We start from the raw sequence: 23,782 nt of genomic DNA on the forward strand, positions 1-23,782 counted from the left end.
AATTGTGTGTATAAAAAAATCAAAAAATGGTAATTTACAGAGATATTTCTCCCACCCAGCATGGGTATGTGTAAAAATACACCCCAAAACACATTATACTACTTCTCCTGAGTACGGCAATACCACATGTGTGGCACTTTTTTGCAGCCCAACTGCGCTAAGGGGCCCAAAGTCCAATGAGCATCTTTAGGCTTTACAGGGGTGCTTACAATTAGGCACCCCCAAAATGCCAGGACAGTGAACACACCCCACAAATGACCCCATTTTGGAAAGTAGATACTTCAATGTATTCAGAGAGGAGCATAGTGAGTCCGTGGCAGATTTCATTTTTTTTGTCGCAAGTTAGAAGAAATGAAATTTTTTTTTTTGTCACAAAGTGTCATTTTACGCTAACTTGTGACAAAAAATAAAATCTTCTATGAACTCACCATGCCTCTTTGTGAATACTTTGGGATGTCTTCTTTCCAAAATGGGGTCATTTGGGGGGTATTTATACTATCCTGGAATTTTAGCACCTCATGAAACCTGACAGGTGGTCAGAAAAGTCAGAGATGCTTTAAAATGGGAAAATTCACTTTTTGCACCATAGTTTGTAAACGCTATAACTTTTACCCAATCCAATAAATATACACTGAATGTTTTTTTTTATTCAAAGACATGTAGCAGAACAACTTTCGTGCTCAAATGTATAGGAAATTTTACTTTATTTGAAAAATGTCAGCACAGAAAGTTAAAAAAGTAATTTTTTTGACAAAATTCATGTCTTTTTTGATGAATATAATAAAAAGTAAAACTCGCAGCAGCAATCAAATAGCACCAAAAGAAAGCTGTATTAGTGACAAGAAAAGGAGGTAAAATTCATTTAGGTGGTAGGTTGTATGACCGAGCAATAAACCGTGAAAGCTGCAGTGGTCTGAATGGAAAAAAGGCTCTGGTCCTTAAGGGGCGAAAAGACTGTGGTCCTCAAGTGGTTAAAGGACCACTGTCGTGTAAAAAATTTAAAATGTAAAATATATGTAAAGATACACATATAAGGAGTACATTTCTTCACACGTAAAATGAGCCATAAATTACTTTTCCCCCATGTTGCTGTCACTTACAGTAAGTAGTAGAAATCTGACAGAACTGTCAGGCTTTGGACTAGTCCATATTTTCATGGGGGATTCTCAGGGTTTTCTTTATTTTCAAAAACACTTAGTGGATAGTAGTTTCTCCATCCAACTGCCAAAGAAGTGTGCAACAAGCACAGAGGATGGCCAGCATCTTTGTATAAATCTTTTTCAAGGAGTGTCTCTATAAAGAATAAAGACTATGCTGTGAATCCCCTATTGAGAGATGGACTAGCCCAAAACCTGTTGGTAATGTCAGATTTCTACTACCTACTGTAACTGAGAGCAACATAGGAGAAAAGTAATTTATGGCTCATTTTACTCTGGAAGAAACGTACTTCTTATTTGTATGTTTTTACATAGATTTTACATTTTAAGATTTTCACAACAGTGGTCCTTGAAGTCACAGAGACATGAATTCCCACCCACAGTGAATGAAGATAGTGAACAGGAAGCATAGTTCCTGGAGTATGCATTAAAAAAAACACACACAAAAAAAACACATAAAGGTGTTTATTTATATATTCATATTAAATTACAATTATTAATGTCTCTCTTGAAATGTTAAGGAAATCAGAAAATCACATATTTTGAACTGTCCATAAGATTGCAATATTCACTACCAGTCTCTCAAATATATGGGGTTTTTTTTGTGGGCACTGGGGACTTTGATAAAGGCTTTTCTTGCATTGCAATTGTTCCCATTATTCTCTGAAGATTTTTGTTCTTAGAAACTCAGCTTTTTGCTCTTCGTTCATTTTTATAAACCAATTTACTGGGACCTGTAAAACACAAAACTCAAAAGGATTATTTTCTCAAACTGCTGACAAGCAAATGGCCAGTGACAACACCACAGATATTTCAGAAACATGTATGCACATGCCATTACTCCTCCTTAGAAGAAGAAAAAAAAAAAAAGATTGTAGTACATGCAAATCAAAGCCACTAGTCAATCAAATCCCTGACATAAAAGGTTATAAATCAGTTACTGTTAAAGGGAACCTGAGGTGAGAGGGATATGTAGGCTGTTATATTTATTACCTTGTAAACTCGGATTTAGGTTTTGCCAGATTAGCCATATGCTTGTTCCAAGGGTTTGACTCAGACACTACTTATGCCAGAAGACCAACAGGGCTGCCAGGCTACTGGCATTGTTTCTGATCTGCTGCATGCTATTTTCAAGGTCTATGGCTTAAGGTATTAGAGACATGGGATGAGGAGGACTAAGAGGCAACTGGTATTGTTTAAAAGGAAATAAATATGGCAGCCTCCATATCCTTCTCACCTCAGTTTCCCCTTAACTAATCCCTGGCTAGTGGCTTTAATTTGCGAGCTGCAGCTTCCATGGTGATGGAGAGTTCATTTGAGCTGCAAAATATCTGTTCCTCCCTTCACAGGAAACCACGCTTTGCCTAGCCAAATACACACATACTATGATTTATTTTACTGTGAGGGATAGTTCAGCTCCAGGAAAATGACAACTTTAGTCTGAGTAGTGTGGTAGTATGGAAAATAATTAGAACATATTTTATGTTTGTTTTTTCTTTCTGTGTCTCCACCTGAAAAAAACTGTCCTCACTTCTTGTCTTTTGGATTTTTTGGATTTTTTTAGATGGGAGGATTTAAAGTGCATGGATTTTCTGTCCCTCATTCCCTATCCTCAGGACCACCTGTGTTCATCAGGTCTGTGTTCAATAAATTCTTCTCCTAACTAAAATTGGAATACAAATATTTACTACATGAATGTTTTAATTATTTTTATCGTACAACCATCTTTTTGGGTGCGTTACAGAATCACAGATCCTTCTTTTTCAGATCAAGCGTTGCATCACTGACGAACATCAGAGAGTTGTATTTTGATTACAAAAGAAGCGGCTGCCAAATGTTAAGCATCTAATTATCTGGGAAAACACAAAGTAGCGTCATCTAGACACTAGATTTAAAAGAGGTTTAATCACACTCATTGAGCAACTTCTTCAGTTCTACTGAAATGACAAAAATACCCAATTGTACACGGTATATGTAGCCCACTGCACTGAGAAGAGCAATGATTTGTACATTAAAGAAACCAAGTAACTCCTGAGTAAGCTCATGACCCAAAACTAGAGGGCCAACTCAGCAAGTTAACACTACACCTGAAGGAGGGAATAGACTTCTTTGTGGTTAGTAAGTTGCACATTTAGAACAAACTGGTAAAAGAAGTGAAAGAGGTCATTTATGGAAAAGAACAACAACCATCCCTAAAAAGTAGTAGAGGCCTTTAACCTCCTTAGCGGTATGGACGACTTAATACGTCCATTACCACCGGAGGTCGCTGCTCAGGCCCCGCTGGGCCGATTTGAATAATTTTTTTTTTAAACACGCAGCAAGCACTTTGCTTGCTGCGTGTCTCACCTGATCGCCGCCGCCCGCCGCGATGCAGGGCCCCCCCAGGCGAGACCCCGTGCGCTGCCTGGCCAATTAGTGCCAGGCAGCGCTGAGGGGTGGATCGGGTCTCCCTGTGACGTCACGACGTGCGTCGCCATGGCGACGGGGGAAGCCCTAAAGGAAATCCCGTTTCAGAACAGGATTTCCTTATGGCTTACAGCGCCGGCGGCGATCGGAGGGGTGGGAGGGATGCGGAAGGGAGGGGGGCATCATGTAGCTAGCGCTAGGCTAGCTACATGATTGAAAAAAAAAAAAATAGCGCTGCGCTGCCCCCTGGCGATCTTTAATAGAACGCCAGGGAGGTTAACACCATATATCATCTCCACCGGGAGATGTACTCGCATCTGCGAACCACAACTACTAGCATGAAATGCGGCTGTCACGGACGTGCGACTTTGTGGGGAACTTCAAAATGTGCCACAGCACCCCGTAGGTAAGTAATGATGTTTGACCGAAGCCCCACCCCCAATGGCACATTCTATTACAAACCTTTCTTATGGGGAGGTTAATTTTATATATTTTCAGTTACAGATGCTCAGTTGCCTTTAAAGAGCAACTGTAACCGAAGATTGAACTTCATTCCAATCAGTAGCTGATACCCCCTTTCCCATGAGAAATATTTTCCTTTTCTCAAACAGATCATCAGGGGGCTGTGTATGGCTGATATTGTGGGAAATAACAGCCGTTTCCAACTGCCAAAAATACGTAATCTCTTTACACAGACATCACCTGCCAGCACAAAAGATGTCGCCATGTGATAAATGTCATAATGTAAATCAGGGAGAGGAAAGATTTTACAATAGGCAAACACCAACTAAATCCTTAATAAATAATTATTGTAAAAATCAAGCACTTTTTTTCATTACGTTATTTTCACTGCAGTTCCTCTTTAAAGGACAACTGAGGTGACATGTGACATGAGATAGACATGTGTATGTACAGTGCCAAGCACACAAATAACTAGGCTGTTACTTTTTTTTCTTTCTCTGCCTGAAAGAGTTAAACATCAGGTATGCAAGTGACAGTTTCTGTCCGGGTCGGGACCGGGTCAGACTATAGCAGTGGTCCTCAAACTAAGGACCACAGGCCGAATGCGGTCCCCTGAGGCATTTTTAAGTGCACCACACACACAAAATGTATTACTTATAGATGTGGTCCGCTGCATCTTTAAATATTGGTGGCCCGTATATACAATAGTAGTTCTGGCACCACCCTTCCACATTGAAGCCAGAAAGCAGTCATTTGCTGGCTTCTGGTTTAATGAGTGGAGGGGATGACTTGTAACAAGCATAATCGCATATATTTTGGTCAGTGCTGTGCAGAAATGTTATGGTTCCTTTGCGAAGGGGAAATAACGGGTTGCACTGCATATGTTTCTACAGTGAACCTGTGTGTATGGGTGAGATTGTGCTGCAGGCTTTTGTAGGCCACTGAGTGACATTATGGCTATGTTAGGGTGACAATATCTGCACTGTTTTGGTGGCATAATAGAAGCTTATGCTGTGTTCAAAGGCATACTACCTGCACATGCTGTGTTGGAGGGCATACTACCTGCACATGCAGTGTTGGAGGGCATACTACCTGCACATGCAGTGTTGGGATGCATACTACCTGCACATGCTGTGTTGGAGGGCATACTACCTGCACATGCTGTGTTGGAGGGCATACTACCTGCACATGCAGTGTTGGAGGGCATACTACCTGCACATGCAGTGTTGGAGGGCATACTACCTGCACATGCTGTATTGGAGGGCATACTACCTGTGCATGCTGTGTTGGAGGGCATACTACCTGCACATGCTGTGTTGGAGGGCAAACTACTTGCACATGCTGTGTTGGAGGGCATACTACCTGCACATGCTGTGTTGGGGGGAATACTATATGCACATGCCATATTGGTGGCATAATAACTGCACTTGCTGAGTTGGGTGGATACTACCTGCACATGCTGTGTTGGGGGCATAACATCTGCTCTGGTTAAATGGGAAACATGCGGGCTGCCCATGTTAATAGGCGCTGTCTACCGAGGCTCAATGTTATGATTTTCTACACCATTCTGTCTGAAGTATGTTGACTCCGGCCCTTGACCGAAAAAGTTTGGGGACCTGTGGACTATAGCATAACCCTCACTGATAAGTAATTACAGCCACTGTCAGAAAATGGCTTCTGAGAGCAGAAAAGAGATAAAAAGGGTCAATAATTCATAGATTTGAGCTCTGATATACTTGAAAGAAGGTGTCATTGAGCAAAGACAATGAAACAGTAAAAACTTAAAAAATAGATTTAAATATAAAATAAAACGGTTTTGTTTTTTGTTTTTCTCATCAGTTTGTTTTCACCTCGGATTTCCTTTAACAAAAAAGCAAGGGTTGTTTCACTGTTTGCATCAATCAAAGAGATTCCCTTTATATTCTGCTGCTTATGACATCAAATAGAGAAAGCTTCAATGGCACTACAGAAGGTATAAAACTAGATTTCTTCATTTCCTATTACCTTTACAGTGACAGTAAAATACATTAATTCACATCCTATTTCTGATGTCTTGATTTGAACAATTTCTAACAGTCTTTCTTGCCCAAACAATTATCCTACTCGCTTTTTCCAAAAGTAATGTCAGCTGTGTAAAAATCACAATTCCTCCCAACACAGAATACAGCGGGATGAGAACTGTTTTGCAATGGATTCAATATATCAAATGCATTTAATTGTTACAGTAAGCAGAGAGAAGAGAAAATTTTCCTCACTGCAACACTGAATTGTGATTTAAAAAAAAAATAAAAAATAAAAATGCTGTGTTAACTTACCTTTATCAAATGCAATCAGTGAACAAAGGAAAATCGGGGAAGCTTTGCAGCAGAGTAGCATGCTACTGTTATGCTTCTAAGCAAATTTAACCCCCTCCCGACCGCCTAACGCAGAGGACAGCTGACATCTCCCCTCAGTGATCAGGAACCATCGCATTGGCTCCTGATCACGCCGATCGCCGGCGGATCGTAGTGATCACTAACAGAGCAGCGGCGGTCTGAGGGTAAGAAGAGGATCTACTCACCTTCCTGACGTTCCCCTGACGATCGTCGCTCTTCTCCGCTGTGGCCGGCATCCCCGCTTGCTCTGACGTAAGTGTCAGGTCTCGGCTTGATGATGTCACTAAGCTGCAACCCAGAACTTAAAGGGGAACTGAAGTAAGAGGTATACAGAGGCTGCCATATTTATATCCTTTTAATAAATGCCAGTTGCCTGGCAGCCCTGCTGGTCTATTTCTCTGCAGTAGTATCTGAATAACACCAGAAACAAGCATGCAGATAGTCTTGTCAGATCTGACTTTAAAGTCTGAAACTTTAAAGTGGCTGGATGGTGTAATGGTTAAGGGCTCTGCCTCTGACGCAGGAGACCAGGGTTTGAATCTTGGCTCTGCCTGTTCAGTAAACCAGCACCTATTCAGTAGGAGTCCTTAAGCAAGTCTCCCTAACTCTGCTACTGCCTATAGAGCGCGTCCTAGTGGCTGCAGCTCTGGCGCTTTAAGTCCGCCAGGAGAAAAGCGCGATATAAATGTTATTTGTCTTGTCTTTGTCTAGAAACACCTGATCTGCTGCATGCTTGTTTAGTGGCTATGGCTAATAGTATTAGAGGCAGAGGATCAGCAGGGCTGCCAGGCAACTGGTATTGCTTAAAAGGAAATAAACATGGCAGCCTCCATATACCTCTCTCTTCAGTTCCCCTTTAATGGCAGTGCATGTGAGGATGCCGGCCAGAGCGGAGGGGTCTAGAGCTGCTCATCGCTGGAGCCTAGGAGTATAGGCTGCTGGCAATACGGGGGGCACCTGGCCATACTGGGGACACCATGCCCAACTAGCCCTACCAGGGATCCAGCTGCTTGACCCCCCTCAAATGCCACCCCCCTCAAATGCCCCCCCGCATGTAAAATAGCTGGGTCCTTAAGGGGTTTAGGCAGCCACTCCCCAAAGGGTTAAAATGGCAGCAAGTACTGCAAAGTAAGGCGTGCATAGCGTGCGCTCTTGCACATTAAGTTGCACGCAGCTTATTGAATCAAGCCCATAGTCTGACTCAATCGTTCCACTCTAAAATCGTATTTGTTTAATATTTTTCACCTACCCACCCCAAACTTGACTGTTCAAAGAACAACTGTAGTGAGAGATAGATGTAGACGGCCATATTTACTTCCTTTTAAGCAATGCCAGTAAACTGGCTATCCTACTGATCCTCTGCCTCTGATACTTTTAGCCATATACCCTGAACAAGCATGCAGCAGATCAGGTGTTATAAGGATCATTATAGTTTCCTTCATAGTTGGATTTCCATGTGCCTGACTCCATTATGCATCAGTTCACTCATGGGATTTGAAGGATAACTGAAGTGAGCGGTATATGGAGGCCACCATATTTATTTCCTTTTAGACAATGTACATTGCCTGGCTGTCCTGCTGATCCTCTGCCACTAATACATTTAGCTGTAGACCCTGAACAAGCATGCAGCAGATGAGGCGTTTCTGACATTATTGTCAGATTTTAAAAGATTAGTTGCATACTTGTTTCTAGTGTTGTTCAGATACTACTGCAGCCAAATAGACGAGCAGGGCTGCCAGGCAACTGGTATTGCTTAAAAGGAAATAAATATGGTAGCCTTCATATACCTCTCATTACAGCTGTCCTTTAAAAGGAACCTGAGGTGAGAGACATATGGAGGTTGCCATATTTATTTCCTTTTAAACAATACCAGTTGCCTGGTAGCCCTGCTGATCCATTTGGCTGCAGTAGTGTCTGAATCACACCAGAAACAAGCATGCAGCTAACCTTGTCAGATCTGACAATAATGTCAAACACCTGATCTACGGCTAAATGTATTAGAGGCAGAGGATCAGCAGGACAGCCAGGCAGTGTGCATTGTTTAAAAGGAAATAAATATAGTGGCCTCGATATACCGCTCATTTCAGTTGTCCTTTAAATCCCATGAGTGCAATGATACATAATGGAGTCAAGCACATGGAAATTCAACTATGAAGGAAACTATAATGATCCCTATAGTAGAAATAGCATAGTGTAGAGATGCTCAGGACTTAATACACAGAACCTTGTTTCTAGTGGAAACATGGCAATATTCAGGGTGTGGACTTATGATAAAAATATTACATTAAACTAAAAGTTCAGCTATTTCAGAATAAACAGACAAGACTTTAATTTCCCCAGTTCTCTAGCACAGTTTTTCATTCAAAACCACCAAATGAGTTGCTTAACCACTTTACCCCCCGTGGTACGGATATCTCCGTCCCTTTTTCCATCCTTATAAAACCAAGGGACGGAGAAATCCGTACCTCCCGCGCTACCGCCCCTGTCCGCGCTCCCGCCACTCGTGCGCGCGCTCCCGCCGCTCGTGCACGCCGCCGCCCACTCGCCCGGAGATCAATGAACGGGAAAATCCATTCCCGTTCGCTGATCTAAGCCCCCGCAATGATCTGCTGCTTCTATGAGAAACAGCGCGATCATTGTGATTTTCCCAGCCACATAGTGCTTCCTGTAAGCGTCCTTCCGGACGCTTACAGGTTGCATGAACAAAACATCACTGTGGCCATCTTGTGGCCAAATAGTAAAACTACACCCTAAAGCATTTTACATATACAAATAAATTAGTTTTACACAATAAAATTAACTCATTACCTCCCACACTCCCCAATTTTTTTTTTGTAATTAAAAAAAAAAATACAATAAAAAAAAAAAAAAACATAAATAGTTACCTTAGGGACTGAACTTTTTAAATATTTATGTCAAGAGTGTATAAAACTGTTACTTTATAAACTATGGGCTTGTAATTAGGAATGGATGCAAAACTGAAAAAAATGCACCTTTATTTCCAAATAAAATATTGGCGCCAAACATTGTGATAGGGACATAATTTAAACGGTTTTATAACCGGGACAAATGGGCAAATACATTTCATGGGTTTTAATTACAGTAGCATGCATTATTTAAAAACTATAATGGCCGAAAACTAAAAAATAATGATTTTTTTCCCACATTTTTCCTATTTTCCCATTAAAACACATTTAGAACACAATAATACTTGGCATAATGTCCCACCTAAACAAAGCCTAATTGGTGGCGAAAAAAACAAGATATAGTTCATTTCATTGCGATAAGTAATAATAAAGTTATAGACGAATGAATGGAAGGAGCGCTGAAAGGTGTTTCAGGGGTAAAACCCCTCAGTGGTGAAGTGGTTAATATTGCTTGTGAGGTATAGTCCAGTGTTAGTGGTGGAGCAGATATGCCGACATAAATCTAAGAAATGCTGATTCAGGTAACACCTTCACTGATTAATTGTACAAAGTTTATAGCAAGCTTTTGATTGGATTAGTATCATGCTTGAAGAAGAAACAAAGTTACAAAAGCTTGCAATAAACTATGTATAGTAAGTCATTAAAGGTATTACTTGGTTTCATAACAAGTTAAATACCCGTATTCAATGCCAAGCAGCAGCAGCTAAAGCAAATAACATTCTGGGATGCATAAAAGGTGAAATAAAAATCACAAGATTCTAGTATATTACTCCCTCTGTATCAATCACTTGCAAGGCCCCATGTGGAGTATGCAATATAGTTTAGGCCACCACACTATAGAAAGGATACTAACCATTTCAGCCCGTGGGGATTTTTCACCTTATGCATCGGAGCAATTTTAACCTTCCATTCATTCGCTAATAACTTTATCACTACTTATCACAATTTCTTGTTTTTTCTGCCACTAATTAGGCTTTCTGTGGGTGGTACATTTTGCTAAGAGCCACTTTACTGTAAATGCATTTTTACAGGATTAATAAGAAAAAAATGGAAAAAATTCATTATTTCTCAGTTTTTGGCCATTATAGCTTTAAAATAATCCATGCTACTATCATTAAAACCTATGTATTTTATTTGCCCATATGTCTCGGTTATTATACCATTTAAATTTTGTCCCTATCACAATGTATGACGCCAATATTTTATTTGGAAATAAAGGTGCATTGTTTCCGTTTTGCGCCCATCACTATTTACAAGCTTATAATTTAAAAACTGTTTGTAGTATACCCCCTTCAAATGCATATCTAAAAAGTTCAGACCCTTAGGTAACTATTTATGTCTTTTTTTTTTTAATTGTTTTTTAATTAAAAATTTTATTTGGAGAATATTTTGGTGTGGGACATAAACAGTAAATTTTTAATGTTGCTGTATGAGTAAATTGTAATGTAAAAAAAGTGTAGATGTAGTTTTACTATTTGGCCAGAAGATGGCCACCTTCATATTAGGTTTCCCTCCTTGTACTTCTCGCTAAGTGGAAGTACAAGGGGGATGCGGAAATTCTTCCGGGCAGAAGAACTGAAGCCTCACGGGTGAGTGCTTCGGTTTTTCTGCGGGGAACAGGGATCTGTGATCGGGAACCATGTTCCCTTTCACTGATCCCAGGGCTACCGGGGGACACCACGGGACACGGGGGCGTGCCCGCGATCGCGCGCAGGAGTGGGGGAGCGCAGCAGAGCAGCCGCCCGGATGTGAGCTTCACGTCTGGGCGGCTGAAATGGTTAACATACTAGAACAAGTACAAAGACGGAGAACTAAATTAATCAGGGGAGTGGAAGGTCTCACTAAATGTAGCCGTACACTGGTTGATAGCCATCAGATCGACCAACAGATGATCCCTCTCTGATCAAATCTGATCAGAGTGGGATCTATTGGCTGCCCACAGATTTTGAATCTCTAATCAAATCTGATCAGAGTGGAATCTATTGGCTGCCCACAGATTTTGAATCTCTGATCAAATCTGATCAGAGTGGGATCTATTGGCTGCCCACAGATTGTGAATCAATTTCAGCATGAAATCAATTAAAACCATGTGGAGCTGCTGCTGCCTGCCTCGCCGCCCAAGGCCTCCCCCATTTGGGCTCCCACAGCCATCGGCAATAATCTCACGTGTCCGCCAGCGCGAGACCCCGGGTCCATGCTGTCACCTCTTCCGGCGTTCTCTTCACTTCCTGTCCCGTCCAGTGCCAAGCAGAAGTTAAAACAGTAGAGGGCGCTCGACTGTTTAAACTTCAGCTTGTAACAGGACGGGACAGGAAGGGAAGAGGACATAGAAAAGAAGGCCAGCCAAAAGAAGAGGCTGCAGGGACCCAGGGACTCGCACCAGCCGGACAGGTGAGATTATTGCTACGCCGGTAATGATGCGCTCCCAACCTGCTGGCGATCAATCAAAATTTTCCATCTGGACCGATCAACTGAAACGTCCAAGGTGGAAATCGGTCAATCGGTCAACATTTGCGTTCACGATTTCAAAGCACATTCGATCACGGTGATCGAATCTGCTGCATATCGACGGGAAGTCGATCTAGTTTATGGGTACCTTTACAAAGAAAGGTTGGACAAAATGGATTTAATTTGGAAAAAAAGATAAGCTAAGGGATGACTTGATTAACATGTATAAATACATCAAAGGTCAATACAAAAGCTTGGCAGATGAGCTTTTTGTCCCGAGGCTTGTACAAAGGACAAGGGGACATGATCCGCGCATGGAGGAAAAAAAGGTTTTGACATCTATTTAGGAAGGGGTTCTTTACAGTAAAAGTTGTTAAAATGTGAAATAATTTTACCACAGAAAGTAGTTATGACAAATTCCATATCTGCATTTAAAAGAACTTTAGATGATTTTCTTGCATCTGTGGCTATAATACCCAGCAAAGTTGATCCAGGGATTTTATCTGACTTCCACTTAAAACCAGGGAATATTTTACCCTTAAAGGTTAATTTTGTTTTGCCTTCCACTGGATCAACTGGCATATGTGAGGGTGCAGGAGAGAAAGGTACCCAATACTAACTTCTTTATTTATTTCCTGATAGTCAAATGTCTTTTTTTAACCAAACAAACTATTTAACTAAATAATGTTTGTTGGTTTGATGTCGGTATAAATATTGCTTGTGAGAAAATAAGAAGTTAGTGGGAATCTTCTTAACAGCAACAAGGGCAGCAATTAACCACTTTACCCCCAGCGGTACGAATTTCTCCGCCCCTTTTTTCCCTCCTAAAAAACCAGGGACGGAGAAATCCGTACCTTCCGCGCTACCGCCGCTGTCCGCGCTCCCGCCGCTCGTGCGCGCGCACCCGCCGCTCGTGCACGCCGCCGCCCGCTCGCCCGGAGATCAATGAACGGGAAAATCCATTCCCGTTCGTTGATCTAGCCCCCGCAATGATCTGCTGCTTCTTTCAGAAACAGCGAGATCATTGTGCGTCTCCCAGCCTCCTACTGCTTCCTGTAATCGTCCTTCCGGACGCTTACAGGTCGCATGTAAACAAACACTCTGTGGCCATCTTGTGGCCAAATAGTAAACTACACCCTAAAAGCATTTTACATATACAAACATTACATTTACACAATAAATTAACTCATTACCTCCCACACTCCCCAATTTTTATTTTTTTTTGTAATTAAAAAAAAAAAAAAAAAAATACAGTAAAAAAAAAAAACATAAATAGTTACCTTAGGGACTGAACTTTTTAAATATTTATGTCAAGAGGGTATAACACTGTTACTTTATAAACTGCGGGCTTGTAATTAGGGATGGATGCAAAACTGAAAAAAATGCACCTTTATTTCCAAATAAAATATTGTCGCCAAACATTGTGATAGGGACATAATTTAAATGGTTTTATAACCGGGACAAATGGGTTAATACATTTCATGGGTTTTAATTACAGTAGCATGCTTTATTTAAAAACTATAATGGCCGAAAACTGAAAAATAATAATTTTTTCCCACATTTTTTCCTATTTCCCCATTAAAACACATTTAGAATAAAATAATTCTTGGCATAATGTCCCACCTAAAGAAAGCCTAATTGGTGGCAAAAAAAACAAGATATAGTTCATTTCATTGGGATAAGTAATAATAAAGTTATAGACGAATGAATGGAAGGAGCGCTGAAAGGTGAAAATTGCTCTGGTGGTCAGGGGGTAAAACCCCTCAGTGGTGAAGTGGTTAAACAACAGGAAAAGATCCTTTCTGAACTCTCTTCAAAACCGAGATAAAGATATTAGCTAGAGCTTTGCTTTAACATTATGCTACAGTTTAACCTCTTGAGGACTGCAGTGCTAAACCCCCCTAGTGACCAGGCCATTTTTAGTAAAATTGGCCACTGCAGCTTTAAGGTTAAGCTTCAGGGCCGCACAACACAGCACAAAAGTGATTCCCCCCCCCCTTTTCTCCCCACCAACAGAGCTCTCTGTTGGTGGGGTCTGATCGCTCCCCCATGTTTACTTTTTTTATAATAAAAATTTTTGTTTCTTTTTTTTAACAAAAAACCCTTGTGTCTTTAAAAATCTTCCCTCCCTCCCCCTCTCCCTCCCCACAGCCAGCCAATTATGGCGATCGGCTGTCATAGGCTTCTGCCTATGAGAGCCGATCGCTCTCTTGTCCCCCAGGGGGACAGCCGTGTCACAGCTGATCGCAGCGCTGCACCATGTAAATAGACGGCGATCACACCATCTAACAGTCTCCCGAGCCGTCTAAGCAGCGTGCGCGCGATCTCCTGCAAAACAGAGCCCCAGGACTTTACGCCAATCGGCGTTAGGCGATCCTGGGGCTGCCGCCGCGGCCACGCCCATCGGCGTGACGCGGTCGGCAAGAGGTTAAAGGGGCACTATAGCGAAAAACTGTAAAATTTAAAATATGTGCAAACATATACAAATACGAAATACATTTTTTCCAGAGTAAAATTAGCCATAAATTACTTTTCTCCTATGTTGCTGTCACTTACAGTAGGTAGTAGAAATCTGACAGAAGTGACAGGCTTTGGACTAGTCCATCTCTTTATAGGGGATTCTCAGGGATATATTTATTTTCAAAAGCACTTAGTGAATGGCAGTTGCTCTGTCCAACTGCCAAAAAACTGTGTAGGAAGCAGGGAAGCTGGCCAGCATCATTGTTTAAATCCTTTTTAGGGAATATCTTTATAAAGAATAAAAGCCTTGCTGAGAATCCCCTATGAAGAGATGGACTACTCCAAAACCTGTCACTTCCACTTCTGTCAGATTTCTAATACCTACTGTAAGTGACAGCAACATAGGAGAAAAGTAATTTATGGCTCATTTTACTCTGGAAACAATGTACTTCTTATTTGTATATGTTTGCACATATTTTAAATTTTACAGTTTTTGTAGTGCCCCTTTAAGAAAGTAACCAAAGACCATAGGATAGGCTACGTAATCTTGCACTCAAAAGACCAACATGCAATTCACTTTTTCTGTTAGACCAGTTTGAAACAAAAGTGCAACACATTAACCACTTGAGGACCGCCCCCAGCCGATGGGCGGCGGCAAAGTCCGGGCCCAAACGACCGCAATACGCCCATCGGCGGGGGCGGCTGCGGGAGTGGCTATGCGGCGATCGCGTCATTCGTGACGCGATCAGCCGCCGGGGACTCGCTCCGCCCACCGCTCGTAGTAACCCGCCGGCCGTTCGGAAGCGCCGGCGGGTTACTAGCTCCTGGATCGCCGCTGCACATATGTATAATAGGCTTTGTAATGTTTACAAAGCCTATTATACTGGCTGCCTCCTGCCCTGGTGGTCCCAGTGTCCGAGGGACCACCAGGGCAGGCTGCAGCCACCCTAGTCTGCACCCAAGCACACTGATTTCCCCCCCCCGCCCCCTGATCGCCCACAGCACCCCTCAGACCCCCCCCCTGCCCACCCCCCAGACCACTGTTTGCACCCAATCACCCCCCTAATCACCCATCAATCACTCCCTGTCACTATCTGTCAACGCTATTTTTCCCCCCCCCCCTGCCCACTGCCCCCTCCTGATCACCCCCCCACCCCTCAGATTCTCCCCAGACCCCCGCCCAGACCCCCCCCCCCCGTGTACTATATGCATCTATCCCCCCTGATCACCTGTCAATCACCCGTCAATCACCCGTCAATCACCCGTCAATCACCCGTCAATCACCCCCTGTCACTGCTACCCATCAATCAGCCCCTAACCTGCCCCTTGCGGGCAATCTGATCACCCACCCACACCAATAGATCGCCCGCAGATCCGACATCAGATCACCTCCCAAGTGCAGTGTTTACATCTCTTCTCTCCTCTAAACACCCACTAATTACCCATCAATCACCCATCAATCACCCCCTATCACCACCTGTCACTGTTACCCATCAGATTAGACCCTAATCTACCCCTTGCGGGCACCCAATCACCCGCCCACACGCTCAGATTGCCCTCAGACCCCCCCTTATCAATTCGCCAGTGCAATATTTACATCTGTTATTCCCTGTAATAACCCACTGATCACCTGTCAATCACCTATCAATCACCCCCTGTCACTGCCACCCATCAATCACCCCCTGTCACTGCCACCAATCAATCAGCCCCTAACCTGCCCCTTGCGGGCAATCTGATCACCCACCCACACCAATAGATCGCCCGCAGATCCGACATCAGATCACCTCCCAAGTGCAGTGTATACATCTCTTCTCTCCTCTAAACACCCACTAATTACCCATTAATCACCCCCTATCACCACCTGTCACTGTTACCCATCAGATTAGACCCTAATCTGCCCCTTGCGGGCACCCAATCACCCGCCCACACGCTCAGATTGCCCTCAGACCCCCCCCCCCTTATCAATTCGCCAGTGCAATATTTACATCTGTTATTCCCTGTAATAACCCACTGATCACCTGTCAATCACCTATCAATCACCCCCTGTCACTGCCACCCATCAATCACCCCCTGTCACTGCCACCCATCAATCAGCCCCTAACCTGCCCCTTGCGGGCAATCTGATCACCCACCCACACCAATAGATCGCCCGCAGATCCGACATCAGATCACCTCCCAAGTGCAGTGTTTACATCTCTTCTCTCCTCTAAACACCCACTAATTACCCATCAATCACCCCCTATCACCACCTGTCACGGTTACCCATCAGATTAGACCCTAATCTGCCCCTTGCGGGCACCCAATCACCCGCCCACACCTCAGAACGTCCTCAGACCCCAGCCCTGATCACCTCGCTAGTGCATTGCTTGCATCTATTTCCCCCCTCTAATCACACCTTGAGACACCCATCAATCACCTCCTGTCACCCCCTAGCACACCTACCCATCAGATCAGGCCCAAAACATCCTGTCATCTAAGAGGCCACCCTGCTTATGACCGGTTCCACAAAATTTGCCCCCTCATAGACCACCTGTCATCAAAATTTGCAGATGCTTATACCCCTGAACAGTCATTTTGAGAAATTTGGTTTCCAGACTACTCACAGTTTTGGGCCCGTAAAATGCCAAGGCAGTATAGGAACCCCACAAGTGACCCCATTTTAGAAAGAAGACACCCCAAGGTATTCTGTTAGGTGTATGATGAGTTCATAGAAGATTTTATTTTTTGTCAAAAGTTAGCGGAAATTGGATTTTTATTGTTTTTTTCACAAAGTGTCATTTTTCACTAACTTGTGACAAAAAATAAAATCTTCTATGAACTCACCATACCCCTAACGGAATACCTTGGGGTGTCTTCTTTCTAAAATGGGGTCACTTGTGGGGTTCCTATACTGCCCTGGCATTTTAGGGGCCCTAAACCGTGAGGAGTAGTCTAGAAAACAAATGCCTCAAAATGACCTGTGAATAGGACATTGGGCCCCTTAGCGCACCTAGGCTGCAAAAAAGTGTCACACATGTGGTATCGCCATACTCAGGAGAAGTAGTATAATGTGTTTTGTGGTGTATTTTTACACATACCCATGCTGGGTGGGAGAAATCTCTCTGTAAATGGACAATTGTGTGTAAAAAAATCAAAAATGTGTCATTTACAGAGATATTTCTCCCACCCAGCATGGTTATATGTAAAAATACACCACAAAACACATTATACTACTTCTTCTGAGTACGGCGATACCACATGTGTGACACTTTTTTGCAGCCTAACTGTGCTAAGGGGCCCAAAGTCCAATGAGTACCTTTAGGATTTCACAGGTCATTTTGAGACATTTGGGTTCAAGACTACTCACGGTTTAGGGCCCCTAAAATGCCAGGGCAGTATAGGAACCCCACAAGTGACCCCATTTTAGAAAGAAGACACCCCAAGGTATTTTGTTAGGTGTATGATGAGTTCATAGAAGATTTTATTTTTTGTCACAAGTTAGCGGAAATTGATATGTATTGTTTTTTTTTTTTCACAAAGTGTCATTTTCCGCTAACTTGTGACAAAAAATAAAATCTTCTATGAACTCACCATACTCCTAACAGAATACCTTGGGGTGTCTTCTTTCTAAAATGGGGTCACTTGTGGGGTTCCTATACTGCCCTGGCATTTTAGGGGCCCTAAACCGTGAGCAGTAGTCTAGAATCCAAATGCCTCAAAATGACCTGTGAATAGGACGTTAGGCCCCTTAGCGCACCTAGGTTGCAAAAAAGTGTCACACATGTGGTATCGCCGTACTCAGAAGAAGTAGTATATTGTGTTTTGGGGTGTATTTTTACACATACCCATGCTGGGTGGGAGAAATCTCTCTGTAAATGGACAATTGTGTGTAAAAAAAATCAAACAATTGTCATTTACAGAGATATTTCTCCCACCCAGCATGGGTATGTGTAAAAATACACCCCAAAACACATTATACTACTTCTCCTGAGTACGGCGGTACCACATGTGTGGCACTTTTTTGCACCCTAAGTGCGCTAAGAGGCCCAAAGTCCAATGAGTACCTTTAGGATTTCACAGGTCATTTTGCGACATTTGGTTTCAAGACTACTCCTCACGGTTTAGGGCCCCTAAAATGCCAGGGCAGTACAGGAACCCCACAAATGACCCCATTTTAGAAAGAAGACACCCCAAGGTATTCCGTTAGAAGTATGGTGAGTTCATAGAAGATTTTATTTTTTGTCACAAGTTAGCGGAAAATGACACTTTGTGAAAAAAAACAATTAAAATCAATTTCCGCTAACTTGTGACAAAAAAAAAAATCTTCTATGAACTCACCATCCTCCTAACGGAATACCTTGGGGTGTCTTCTTTCTAAAATGGGGTAATTTGTGGGGTTCCTATACTGTCCTGGCATTTTAGGGGCCCTAAACCGTGAGGAGTAGTCTTGAAACGAAATTTCTCAAAATGACCTGTGAAATCCTAAAGGTACTCATTGGACTTTGGGCCCCTTAGCGCAGTTAGGGTGCAAAAAAGTGCCACACATGTGGTATCGCCGTACTCAGGAGAAGTACTATAATGTGTTTTGGGGTGTATTTTTCCACATACCCATGCTGAGTGGGAGAAATATCTCTATAAATAGACAATTGTGTGTAAAAAAAATTAAACCATTGTCATTTACGGCACCCCCCAAAATGCCAGGACAGTGAACACACCCCACAAATGACCCCATTTTGGAAAGTAGACACTTCAAGGTATTCAGAGAGGAGCATAGTGAGTCTGTGGCAGATTTCATTTTTTTTTGTCGCAAGTTAGAAGAAATGGAAACTTTTTTTTTTTTCTTTTTTTTGTCAGAAAGTGTCATTTTCCGCTAACTTGTGACAAAAAATAAAATCTTCTATGAACTCACCATGCCTCTCACTGAATACTTTGGGATGTCTTCTTTCCAAAAAGGGGTCATTTGGGGGGTATTTGTACTATCCTGGAATTTTAGCCCCTCATGAAACCTGACAGGGGCGCAGAAAAGTCAGAGATGCTTGAAAATGGGAAAATTCACTTTTGGCACCATAGTTTGTAAACGCTATAACTTTTACCCAATCCAATAAATATACACGGAATGGTTTTTTTTTTATCAAAGACATGTAGCAGAATAACTTTCGCGCTCAAATGTATAGGAAATTTTACTTTATTTGAAAAATGTCAGCACAGAAAGTTAAAAAAGTCATTTTTTTGCCAAAATTCATGTCTTTTTTGATGAATATAATAAAAACTAAAACTTGCAGCAGCAATCAAATAGCAGCAAAAGAAAGCTGTATTAGTGACAAGAAAAGGAGGTAAAATTCCTTTAGGTGGTAGGTTGTATGACCGAGCAATAAACCGTGAAAAGCTGCAGTGGTCTGAATGGAGAAAAAGGCTCTGGTCCTTAAGGGGCGAAAAGACTGTGGTCCTCAAGTGGTTAATGCGTTCAAAGCACCTTAAATATCTCTGTTCAGTAAAAAGCTAAAGCTAAGGGTGCAATAAAAGTGTGTACAAAAAAGGCACACAGAAATTTGGGCGCCCAATAATGCCAATAGTAAGATATTACAATTTAATACCAATATTTTACTATTAAAGTGTAAAATATCATTATTAAATACCGATATTCTACTATGACTAAACCTAAGCTTACTCTCACATAGAACCCTCCCCCGATGTCTAACCCTAACCACCCACCGCACAAACTACCTGCCTGATACCTAACCCTAATCTCCTTCCCCCACCATAAGCTACCTGACTGATGCCTAACCCTTCCTTCCCTCAAACTACCTGCTAGACACCTACCCCCCAATTACCTGCCTGACATGTAACCCTAACCGCCAGCCACTCACCCCCCAACACCCCGCCGCAAGAGTAAAAAAGAAAAGTACTAGGGCACCACCATAGGTGCCTATAGAAATATTGGCATTGAGTCATCATTTGTGTGCCTGCGGTGCTTAATAAATAGTGTGTGCTGTTTTGGAGCCCTCTAATTATCAGGTGCCCAAATTATGGTACAATGCCGCTATTTCTATAGGCATCTATGGTGGCACCTAAACGTCCGCCGCTAGCGGGTGCCCAAATTGCCTGCTTCGATAAAACCAGCATATTATTAAGCAAAAGAAAATGAATAGAGCCGTTCAGAAATACATCACTCACCACCACAACAGAGAAAGCAAGAGACTTGAGATGTTGGATCTTCACTGCAAGCTTCCCCAGTGGATGAAATGAGCCCAAAGCAAAGGCATTTCTAGTACAGCATATTACAGCAATCCTACCAAAACACATAGGAAATAACTTGTCAATGTCAATATAAATATTATATATGTAAAAATAACTCCAAGGTAACACAGTGTTCTGTAAATCAATCCTATTTAAAACATACCGTAATATATGTTTCGAAAATTGTAAAAATACCTTTCATCAAATAAACTGCAAAAGTTGAGGATGCAAGGACTGGGGAAGAGTCTGTGTGCATGGATAGGGAACTGGCTAATGGACAGAAAACAAAGAGTTGTAGTCAATGGATCATACTCAAAATGGGTGACTGTTAGCAGTGGGGTCCCACAGGGGTCTGTACTGGGTCCAGTGCTCTTCAATTTATTTATTAATTACCTAGTAGATGCAGTAGTAAGCAATGTTGCTATTTTTGCAGATAACACAAAATTGTGCAGATTCATCAACTCACAGGAAGATAGGGACATACTGCAACAGGATCTGGATAGGATGGCTATATCGGCACATAAATGGCAGATAAAATTCAATGTTGAAAAAATGTAAAGTCATGCATTTTGCTCGTACCAATGGTCTAGCACCATACAAAATAAATGGGATACAGTTGGTGACATCAAGCGGACATCAAACTTGGAGAAGGCCTTAGGAGTACTCATCGACAACAAGTTAAATAATTGTACTCAATGCCAAGCCGCTGCAGCTAAAGCTAACAAAATTTTGGGATGCATTAAAAGGGAAATTGAAACTCGAGATGCTAGCATAATATTGCCCATTTAACTCTCTAGTAAGGCCACATCTGGAATATGGAATTCAGTTCTGGGCACCACATTACAGGAAAGATATTGCAGTTTTAGAGCAGGTAAGACGAGCAACAAAATTGATTTGTGGGATGGAAGGTCTCTTTTACTAAGAAAGGTTAGATAAACTGGGTTTATTTAGTCTAGAGAAAAGACGCCTTAGAGGGGATCTAATTAACATGTATAAATACGTCAGAGGGCAATATAAAAGCTTGGCGGATGAGCTTTTTGTCCCTAGGCCTTCTCAAAGGACTAGAGGACATGATCTGCGCATGGAGGAAAAACGTTTTAGACATTTATTTAGGAAAGGGTTCTTTACAGTAAGAGTGATTAAGATGTGGAATGTAGTTATGGAAAATTCTATACCTGCATTTAAAGGGGGCTTAGATGCTTTCCTTGCGTTGAAAGACATCCATGGCTACAATTACTAGGAATGCCCAATGATGTTGATCCAGGGATTTTATCTGATTGCCATCAGGAGTTGGGAGGGAATTTTTTCACTTTTGGGGCTAATTGGACTATGCCTTGTAAGGGTTTTCCGCCTTTCTCTGGATCAACAGGGATATATGAGGGAGCAGGCTGGTGTTGTACTTTGTTCTCTGGTTGAACTCGATGGACGTATGTCCTTTTTCAACCCAAGTAACTATGTAACTATGTAAACTCTGAAAAGAATGCCTACGATTATGTCATATGTTATTATAGGAATGCCTTTTCAGGGTGTCTGGGAGAGAGCTGATAAGGTAGCATAACATTACTCAGTCCACACATTTACAAGCATTGTTGGCATGTAAAGCTTATATACAGATTTTTTGGGATGAAGATTATAGGTAGCAAGCCCCTCAAGAGAACTGCAACATTAAACAAGTACCTGATTTTTTTTTTTGTCTAAATTTCTGTCCTCCTCTGAACCGAACCCCAGACTGCTAGGCTACCTCTGGCATCATAGCAGTCTGGTGCACGGCCCATCCCACAGGCCAATGGAGTAAGGTTGATAGCAGTGTTTTGGTGGCATAATAGATAGCACTCTTGCTTTGCAGTGCTGGGTCCCCAGTTAGAATCTGGGCCAGGACACCGTCTACATAAAGTGTGTATCTTCTCCCTGTTTACACATGGATTCAAGGTCTACAGTCCTTCAGGAATGTTTCCTATCACATCCCAAAAACATACAGATAAGTTAATTGGCTTCCCCAAAGCTGGCCTTCCATTATGATGGACTTGTGACTATGGCAGGGATTATATTGTAAGCACCCCTGATGGACAGTTAGTGATAAAAATATATACCTGGTAAAGCGCTGTGGAAGATGGCAGCTCTTTACAATACTCTAGCATTCTGAGAACACTTGGGAAGTCTATAATCTAAATTCTAAGAAACCTAGTATTTAGCTTTGACCTTTCTGGAAAACAGAAGTCTCTTAGCTTACAGGAGTATAGATACTAGGTTCAAGGTCTACATTCTGCATTTTGTTTTATATGACTGTGCAGTAATCTTGAAATTAAAATTCATTTCCAGGCACACATCTAAATATATAGTCTAACAGGTTAGTAGTCAATGTGCTTGAATGTTATTTTCGGGGCCGGCACTAAGCTATTATATAGCCAAGTGCTGGTGAACAGCTTTTCAGGGATTGCATAGCCGGTGCTGGGCTATCATATAGCAACTGGTATTGCTTAAAAGAAATTTCTGTTCCTGGTGGGAACCATGTCTTTTGCCCACAGTTTAGGCTAAATCCTGATGTCATTTCTGCCCTTTACTTTTTTTTTCTCCTCCAATCGCTGAGTCACTTCAGCCTTGCTTGTAAACAAGTGAACAGGGGATCGTGTTTCAGACAGCCAGCTAGGCAGAGAAATAAATGGAAGGAGGAGGAATATATTATAGATAAAAAGAACCCCCAGCATGCAACTGTTTGGCACTGACTACTAAAGGGCCAGTGCTATCCTATGTGATAACTCCAAATCATAACAGCAGAAAAAGTTTGGAAAAGTTTTGAATGCAGGATTAGCATCTTTTTCACTTAATACACTCAGACCGGTTGCTGTTGAAATTTGATTGTTATGGTGACAATCCCGCTGTAAAAAGAATCACATTTTCAACTTACAGTTCAATCTAACACAAAGTTCTGCAATGGAAAAACAGTATAATACAATTTAGTACTTTATACAGAAACCATAAAAATCAAATTTCAACAGCAACTGGTCTGAGTGTATTAGGTGATACAGATGCTAAACCTGCATTCAAAACTTGCAAAACGTTTTCTGCTGTTATGGTTTGTAGTTATCACATACGTTAGGAGCACTGGCCCTAGTGCCAAAGAGTTGAATGCTGGGAGTTCTTTTTATCTATAATATATTCCTCCTCTTCCATGTATTTCCCTATCTAGCTGCTTATCAGAAACACCCACTGATTACTTGTGTTTACAAGCAAGGCTGAGGTGACTCAGTGATTGGATGTGTAAATAAAAAAATAAACAGTACAGTTGTTAGTATACACTTCAGTGGGAGTGTCTGAAGACTCTGGGAGGAGG

The 23,782-nt window shown here is 42.0% G+C and overlaps 1 protein-coding gene across 2 annotated transcripts in view; it reads right to left on the reverse strand.

Annotated features, from left to right (window-relative positions):
- Positions 1-1,624: 1,624 nt before the first annotated feature.
- Positions 1,625-23,782, reverse strand: part of FASTKD2 (FAST kinase domains 2) — a 97,063-nt gene continuing 74,905 nt past the window's right edge. For both annotated transcript variants that reach the window (XM_068244978.1, XM_068244977.1), the window contains 2 exons: positions 20,389-20,503; positions 1,625-1,891 (listed from right to left, as the gene is read on the reverse strand). In XM_068244978.1, coding sequence (XP_068101079.1) covers positions 1,814-1,891; positions 20,389-20,503 — 193 coding nt within the window. In that variant the 3' untranslated portion in view covers positions 1,625-1,813. The remainder of the gene's footprint in view (positions 1,892-20,388; positions 20,504-23,782) is intronic.

The sequence above is a fragment of the Hyperolius riggenbachi genome, chromosome 7 (assembly GCF_040937935.1).
Source record: "Hyperolius riggenbachi isolate aHypRig1 chromosome 7, aHypRig1.pri, whole genome shotgun sequence".
In the NCBI taxonomy this organism is placed as follows: Eukaryota; Metazoa; Chordata; class Amphibia; order Anura; family Hyperoliidae; genus Hyperolius; species Hyperolius riggenbachi.